General features: G+C 39.6%; 1 protein-coding gene across 3 annotated transcripts in view; it reads left to right on the top strand.

The window, feature by feature from the left end:
- Positions 1-1,754: 1,754 nt before the first annotated feature.
- Positions 1,755-9,158, top strand: part of stat1a (signal transducer and activator of transcription 1a) — a 50,225-nt gene continuing 42,821 nt past the window's right edge. For all 3 annotated transcript variants that reach the window (XM_061888988.1, XM_061888987.1, XM_061888989.1), the window contains exons 1-2: positions 1,755-1,894; positions 6,201-6,331. In XM_061888988.1, the coding sequence (XP_061744972.1) occupies positions 6,204-6,331 (128 nt within the window). In that variant the 5' untranslated portion in view covers positions 1,755-1,894; positions 6,201-6,203. The remainder of the gene's footprint in view (positions 1,895-6,200; positions 6,332-9,158) is intronic.

The following is a 9,158-nucleotide window of genomic DNA, read 5'->3' on the forward strand; positions in this document are numbered from 1 at the left end:
TTTATCGTGGATGTTCTCTACTAAATCTTTTCAGCAAAAATATGGCAATATCGCAAAATGATCAAGTATGACACATAGAATGGACCTGCTATCCCCGTTTAAATAAGAAAATCTCATTTCAGCAGGCCTTCTACTGAAATAACAATGTTATGTGGTTGGTGTAATTATAACAATTATATAGACAAATGATACCAATTATAGTAGCCACTAAATGTTTTCTGCGGCAGACTGATGACAGAGAAAATGCTTTCTATTCTTAAATAGTAAAACAAAAAAGTTTCATTCTCCAGCAAAAAAGGGGGGAGCAATCTGTACAATTATGCCCTAATATTATAACTATGACATTCATTGAGGTTTCATGTCATAACTTGAGTTTTGCACTATAGCAGGGGTGCTCAAACTTTATCCACTGAGGGCCACACACTGAAAAATCAAAGCAAGCAGGGGCCATTGAGATATTTTTTATTTAAAAAAACAATACAATATATGTATAAAAAATATACATTTAAGCCTCCACTCAGACTTGATCTCAGGGCCCCCAAAGGGTTTTGGTCAAAAAAAATATAAAAAATGTGTCATTATTTTTATTATTATTCCAGTTTTAAATCTCCAGATCAACATTAGGTCTATCTGTCAAAATAATGATTTTAAAGATTTAAGTTGTATGCTCTTTTTGTTTAAAAAAAAAACAGTTTTTTTTATGGAAAAATCACAGAATATGCAATATTTTCACCCAATAATTTTTTTAAGTGGAATATTTGAGATTATATAAAAATTGGAGCCTTAAAAAGGTCAATAACTCATAACACCATTGATTTTAATTAATTATTATTTTTTGAGCAAAGACATTAAAAAACAAATCATACAAAAATGATTGGGGATCCCAAAGGGTCCTACTCATTAAAGTGTTAGAAAATAAATTATACATTTTTTTACTGTTTACTTTTAACACAATAATCTCGAGATCAACTTCAGATCCATCCGTCAATTACAAGTTGTATTGTTGTTTATGTTTTTTGTTTGTTCATTTTAGGCCCTTCCTTAAAAAAACAGCTCAGTTTTTTATATGGCAAACACAAAATATGCAACATTTTCCCCAAAAAATATATCAAAGTGGAAAATTTAACCTGACGTAATTGGACCCTTGAATAGGTCAATAATTCATGAATACATTGATTTTGATTCATTATTATTTTTTAAAGAAAGAAACAGCCTGCATGGCAGCTTTGTGTTATTAGAGTAAACATTGCAACATTTTCTTGTTACATTTCACCCGTTTGCTAATTTATATTACTTTTTACGTTTTAAAAAGTTTTCAGTCGTATTTTTAAAATGTGTTGTGGGGCCGTTAAAAAATGACCTGCGGGCCGCAAATGGCCCCCGGGCCGCACTTTGGACACCTTTGCATTATGGGGTAAATAGTGAGAGTTTAGGTTTCAGTTTTGTATTCCTGGTTTGCTTTCCCTTTCTCTGAAAACACGTGGTCTTTTGGCTGTTCTAGCTAATGATGTCCCTCCCACTTTTTATGTTTTATGTTTTATTTCTAAATATTTAAAAAATACACCATTGTGACTTAAACAACCACAGAATATTTTTAAAAAACTTAATTTAATCGTTTGAACTCCAAACTACATTTTAACAAGGCGTCTTTGGAGGTAAAATCTTAAATGCGTTGTCTTGTTCTCGTCCTAACGCGTTCGAGATGACGGAACAGCCTCTGTTCAGGAAGCTGATTGGCTATCAGAAACAGAAGGCGGGACTTTATGATGCATCCCTCACGGTGATTGGTGGACACACTCAGTCCCATGAAAACATACCTTCTGTTTGACATACTCGGTGGCGGAACAAGGAGCAAGATTCTTCCGTCAAAACGCTCCTCTTTTACTCATAAACGGTACGTTTTGGAATGTATTCTTCTCTCCCGCGGCAATATCAAACAAATACCAATGTGTTAGTTAGTAATATTTTTTTCCGTATGTTGCGGAAGTATTACGCACCTCGTAAGTTTGCTAGATAACTAATATTTTAAGTGTAAGGTTTCATGTTGGTTGTTTTCTGCTGAATATTACATGCATCCATTTTCTACAGCTTGCCTCTGTCGGCATGTGCGATAAAAGCTAACCAACATTTATAGAACTTTCGATTATATTGTAGCGGCTGACTCCGGGAAGTTAGCCAATGACTTTAGCTGAGGGGCGGGACTTCCGGGAGAGATAGGGAAGTGACGTTGTTGATAGGAAGGAAGCGTTCGAGTTTTTATTTATTTATGTATTTACTTATTTATTTATGTATATACCATATTTCCTTGAATTGCCGCCGGGGCGCTAATTAATTTAAAACCTCTTCTCACTCCTGCGCTTACCACAGGCATGCGGTAAACATTTGAGTGTGATGTAAGGGGGCGTGATTAAGAGGGGAGGAGTATATTTACAGCTAGAATTCACCAAGTCAAGTATTTATATATATATATATATATACATATATATATATATATATATATATATATATAGATAGATAGATAGATAGATAGATATATATATATATCCATCCATCCATCCATCATCTTCCGCTTATCCGAGGTCGGGTCGCGGGGGCAGCAGCCTAAGCAGGGAAGCCCAGACTTCCCTATCTCCAGCCACTTCGTCTAGCTCTTCCCGGGGTATCCCGAGGCGTTCCCAGGCCAGCCGGGAGACATAGTCTTTCCAACGTGTATATATATATATATATGTATATAAGAAATACTTGACTTTCGGTGAATTCTATCTATATATATATATATATATATGTATATACAGTATATATATAAATAAGAGAAATACTTGAATTTCAGTGTTTTTATTTACACATATACACACATAATAACACTCATCTACTCATTGTTGAGTTAAGGGTTGAATTGTCCATCCTTCTTCTATTCTCTGTCACTATTTTTCTAACCATGCCGAAAACCCTCTCTGATGATGCATTGCTGTGTGGCACCCACAAAAGTGCTTTCATCAAATGCACTAGAGTCTGGAATCTTCCATCTCTCCCTAGCATGGCCCAAAACTGCTCAATCTTTGCTTCCTGAGGAAAATCCAAGCACTTGGTAATCCACTACTTCTCCCCAAAAGCTATCCAGGTCCAATCGCAGCTGGGGCTTGGAACTTAAAATCGTATTTCTTCATCTTACTCGTCGTCGGCGTCGCCACGGCTGTATCTTCCTTGTTTTTCTGCTTCTTCTCCTTGTTGTGTGCGCAGTTGTGCACTGCACTCTCTAAAAGCCGTAGATGTCATTGTCACATATGAATGCACAGTAGATGGCAGTATTGTCCTGTTTAAGAGTGTCACAAAAATTGCTGTTTACGACAGACAAACTGCTTTACGGTAGACGAAAACGTGACTGCTGTTGTTGTGTGTTGTTACCGCGTTGGGAGGACGTTAATGAAACTGCCTAACAATGAACTTACATAAGAAACCAAGACTTCGCCCTCAATCATTCTACAGTAATAACGTCATTGGGCAGATACACTGTTTATATCGTGGGAAAGCGGACATGAAAACAGGCTGTCTTTACTCAGGTCCGCATGGAGCTGGAGGGGGCGTGGCCTCCAGCTCCGCCTGAATTTTGGGAGATTTTCGGGAGAAAAAATTGTCCCGGGAGGTTTTCGGGAGAGGCGCTGAATATTGTGAGTCTCCCGGGAAATCCGGGAGGGTTGGCAAGTATGGTTTTAGGTCAGTGTTTGTTCAGCTATCTGAACAAAAACATCAACATACAAACATTTGCATTACAGGTGACGAAGCAAATAGTAAATTGTGTTAAAATCCAATAACACATGATATTAAGAATAAGTGCATGATATTTTAGAAAATATGCCAAGGGCCAAAAATAGACAACCCAAAACCAGTGAAGTTGGCACGTTGCGTAAATTGTAAATAAAAACAGAATACATCCATCCATCCATTTTCTACCGCTTATTCCCTTTTGGGGTGGCGGGGGGCGCTGAATACAATGATTTGCAAATTCTTTGCAACCTATATTCAATTGAATAAACTGCAAAAACAAGATATTTATTGTTGCAACTAAGAAACACTTTTTTTTTGGCACAAATAATCATTAACTTGGAATTTTGCAAAAAAGTTGTCACATGGGTGTTTTTACCACTGTGTTACAAGGCCTTTCCTTTTAACAACACTCTGTAAACGTTTGGGAACTGAGGAGACACATTTTTAAAGTGGAATTCTTGCCCATTTTTGCTTGATGTACAGTTTAAGTTGCTCAACAGTCCAGGGTCTCTGTAGTCGAATTTGACGCTTCATATTGCGCCACACATTTTCAATGGGAGACAGGTCTTTACTACAGGCAGGCCAGTCGAGTACCGGCACCCTTTTACTATGAAGCCACATTGTTGTAACACGTGGCTTGGCATTGTCTTGCTGAAATAAGCAGGGGCGTCCCCGATAACGTTGCTTGGATACAACACATATGTTGCTCCAAAACCTGTATGTACCTTTCAGCATTAATGGTGCCTTCACGGATGTGTAAGTTACCCATGCCTTGGACACTAATGCACCCCCATACCATCACAGATGCTGGCTTTTAAACCTTGCACCTAGAACAGCCCTGATGGTTCATTTCCGTTTTGTTCTGGAGGACACAAAGTCCACATTTTCCAAAAACAGTTTGAAATGAGGACTCGTCAGACCACTGAACACTTTTCCACTTTGCATCAGTCCATCTTAGATGAGCTCGAGCCCAGCGAAGCGTTTCTGGCATAGCAGCGTTTTAACTTGCACTTACAGATGTATGTAGCGACCAGCGGTTTTCTGAAGTGTTGCTGAGCCCATGTGGTGATATCCTTTACACACGGATGTCTGGGTGGGCAGGTGTCGGACACCTTAGTCACCTTGGACGTATCCTCGCTCATCCATGCGGACTGGACACTGGCCGAGAGTGGAGTCGGCTGTCTTGGTTGCTTTGTTGGGTCTGCTCCTGTCTCTGGCCATGCTCCCTCCACCCCAGCAGACGATGGCGTGGAACACCGCAGAGGCCACCACAGTGGATATGTTTATTTTACTTTTTATTCATAGCTGTATGTAGAAGTGTCTGGTTGTATCTGCTGCTTTAATGTCTTTAATGTCCTCTGTGTTCTTTGATGTTTGATGTTTCCCTCTTACACACATGGAAGAGGGATGTGTACTATGGCTATGAGTTGTTTTTTTTTTTTTTTTTTCTTTTTTTTTTTTTTTTTCCCCCTTGGACTCAGTCTGCACCCCCACTCCAGGGCCTAGGCTAAGACCGATTTTTTAATTTTATTTTAATCTTCTATTTTTTTCTTCCCGCCCCCCCTCCTTGTTTACCTGTATGTCATCTTTTTTGTAGGGGGCGCTGGAAGCCGGCAGACCTGTCAGCGATCCTGTTCTGTCTCCCTGTAATGTTTGTAATGTTTGTCTGATCTTGAATGGGATTGTGCTGAAAATTGTAATTTTCCTGAAGGAACTCTCCTGACGGAATAAATAAAGTACTATCTATCTATCTATCTGTCACTTTTTGATGCAGTACCGCCTGAGGGATCGACGGTCCGTAATATCATTGCTTACGTGCAGTGATTTCTCCAGGTACTCTGAAAGTTTTGATGATATTACGGACCGTAGATGGTGAAATCCCTAAATTCCTTTCAATAGCCGGTTGAGAAATGCTGTTTTTAAACTGTTGGACAATTTGCCCATGCGTTTGTTGGCAAAGTGGTGACCCTCGCCCCATCCTTGTTTGTGAATGACTGAGCTGCTTTTATTCCTAATCATGGCACCCGCCTATTCCCAATTAGCCTGTTCACCTGTGGGATGTTCCAAATAATTGTTTTGATTGGCATTCCTCAACTTTTCTGTCTTTTTTGCCACTTGTGCCAGCTTTTTTGAAACATGTTGCAGGCATCAAATTCCAAATGAGCTAATATTTTCAACAAATAATGTTAAATGTCTTTTCTTTGCAGTATATTCCATTGAATATTGGTTGAAAAGGATTTGCAAATCATTATTTTCTGTTTTTATTTACCATTTACACAACGTGCCAACTTCACTGGTTTTGGGAGTTGTAGAAAAAAGACCCCCGGGGCACACTACCCAATTTAGAAAGCTGTCAAATACATTTCGTTTCCATCTAATAGCTGTGGGTGAATGACGCACATTTCTTGTTTTTGTTGAACGTTCTTGTTCACCAGGAGATGGCGCAGTGGTGCCAGCTTCAGATGCTGGACTCCAAGTACCTGGAGCAAGTAGACCAGCTGTACAACGACTCCTTCCCAATGGACATCAGACAGTACCTGAGCAAGTGGATTGAGGGCATCGATTGGTGAGATGATGCAATATTTTAGAACATTTATCAAGAAGACATAGAGTCATACAGTAGCCGATTAATACCACCAATGTCCACAAATTACATATAGTACCGATTAGTACCTGTATCGTATGCAGGGTATCGTATCGATAAAACCTTAACGATACACACCCTTAGTTTTAATTTGGGCTAGGGCAGTCCCGATCCGATATTTGCCAAAAAAATGCGTATCGGCAAGGCATGGGAAAATGCCGATCCAGATCCAGTTTTTAAAAAAACTTTGGTCCGTGTTTTCCAACGCACCAATTTAAATAGTACATTCCACTCTTCTACTGCTCTCTAAACTCCGTTACGCATTTTCCAGCACACCTTTAAAACATCCAGAGGTTTTTGCGTTCTAACCGTTCAGACGGCCGTGTGAATTTAAAGTTACGGTTAAAATGTCAGCAGTGTGGGATTATTTTACCCAACAACATGAAAAAGATGAAGAGGTGGAGTGCAAAACATGCCACAATTAAGTCAAGCGTGGTGGTAAAGTTGTAAGACATTTTAATGACTCTTGCGAGTGAGAGGCTTTTTAGCACTCATCATAGATGAACACAGGAGCTGGCTGACACCTGAGCATCTTAAAGTGCTCGTTTTTGTTAGAAAGAATCTCGCCATTATGCTTGGACTTCAATTGTTTGCCCCCCCCCTGACTGGGGCAAACGATTTAAGGGAGTGCGTAGATATATATATATATATATTTTTTAAGTTTACACTTGTTCAAGAGCAAGTATTGATGCTGAGTTATAAACATTTTATCCCACTCAGGTTTTTTGTGTGTTTTTGCTTTTTTTAATAATGTTTACAGCATTATTTGCACTTTATACTGTTCACTTTTTTACTGTTTAATGATGCCATTTCTGTTTGGCATGTATAATTTTTGATATTTTGTGTTTATCCTTGAATACCAACTATTGTGTATTATTGAAACTCACCTAATTCAGCTGGCTAGTTGTTATCAATAGTATTAAAATCATTTTCAGCATGAATCTGACAACTAAGTTGGCTAAATAACTTTAAACTTTAATACATGCTCGGATAGGCCAGTATCGGTATCGGATCGGAAGTGCAAAAACAATATCGGTATCGGATCGGAAGTGCAAAAACCTGGATCGGGACATCCCTATTTGGTCTGTCAAAAATAATGAGTTGACGAGTGTCAACGAGGATGCGAGCTCCCTTGGATGTGATAAAAAAGGTAGCGTATGCTTTGTAATACCTGGCCGTCGAGGGAAGACCAACTTTGGAAAGCCGGCGAATGCTTTTGGACTGGCAAAGCAGACTGTATCAGTTATTGTCCGCCATGTATGTCGCGGACTCAACGTCTATGTCCAGAGTATATAAAGTCACCAAAAAGGAATGGACAATGAAGGTGAAGGTAAAAGAGTGAGGAGTGTCCTGACCAGATATCTAGATCCCTAGATTGATCGTTGTAAAATGTTCTTTATCACATTGTTGACGTGTCTAATGAAGATTTGATTAATTTATGATGGCTCAGGTGTGATTCACCACAAAAGGGCCCCACAGCACACTGGATTCCAGTTCATTGAAATACCACAAAAGTGGATATTGTTCAGATAAGTTACATTTAAAGGCCTACTGAAATGAGATGTTCTTATTTAACCGGGGATAGCAGGTCCATTCTATGTGTCATACTTGATCATTTCGAGATATTGCCATATTTTTGCTGAAAGGATTTAGTAGAGAACATCGACGATAAACTTTGCGACTTTTGGTCGCTAATAAAAAAGCCTTGGAAGTAGCAGACGATGTGCGAGTGACGTCACGGGTTGTGGAGCTCCTCACATCTGAACATTGTTTACAATCATGGCCACCAGCAGCGAGAGCGGTTCGGACCGAGAAAGTGACGATTTCCCCATTAATTTAAGCGAGGATGAAAGATTCGTGGATGAGGAAAGTGAGAGTGAAGGACTTAAAAAGAAAAAAAAAAAAGACTACAGGGCAGTGGGAGCGATTCAGATGTTATTAGACACATTTACTAGGATAATTTTGTAAAATCCCTTATCTGCTTATTGTGTTACAAGTGTTTTAGTGAGATTATATGGTCGTACCTGTACAAGCTGAAGGTAGGCCCCGCACCTTTCTTCAGCTCCAGTCGACGGGTGGTGGCGATGCCCATCTCTGCCCTTCGCAAGGGACCCTCTTCGAAACACGATCTTTCGAAATGATCACTGCATGATACACTGTACTTTGTGTGTGTGGTCCAATCCAACCGTGTTCGCTTGACATCTCTGTTCCATAGTAAAGCTTGACTGTCATCTTTCGGGAATGTAAACAACGAAATACCGGCTGTGTTTGTGTTGCTAAAGGCGGCCGCAATACACCGCTTCCCACCTACAGCTTTCTTCTTTGATGTCTCCATTGTTCATTGAACAAATTGCAAAAGATTCAGCAACACAGATGTCCAGAATACTGTGGAATTTCGCGATGAAAACAGACTACTTAATAGCTGGGAACAATGATGGAACAAAATGTCCTCGACAATCCGTCTCCCGCCCAAAGGCAAAACCTAGTAACTCACTTCTAGCTGATTTTGAGAAAACAAAGGAAAACCAATCTATCTTGACGCCGTCTTACAAAGATCTACAAAGTCATCAAACGTATAGATGTTTTCTTGAGCTTTCATTTTCTTGCCGAATGAGCCATGGATTGAATCTGCTCTCATGAACGTGTGCCCTTTCTCCAGATATTTTATCACAATCTCGGGAGGGCCCCATTCTGCGTTCGCACATTGGGCAAGAGCCGTGTACAGCGTCCAGTTTTTATTTTGACCTCC

Source organism: Nerophis ophidion, linkage group LG27 (genome assembly GCF_033978795.1).
Source record: "Nerophis ophidion isolate RoL-2023_Sa linkage group LG27, RoL_Noph_v1.0, whole genome shotgun sequence".
In the NCBI taxonomy this organism is placed as follows: domain Eukaryota; kingdom Metazoa; phylum Chordata; class Actinopteri; order Syngnathiformes; family Syngnathidae; genus Nerophis; species Nerophis ophidion.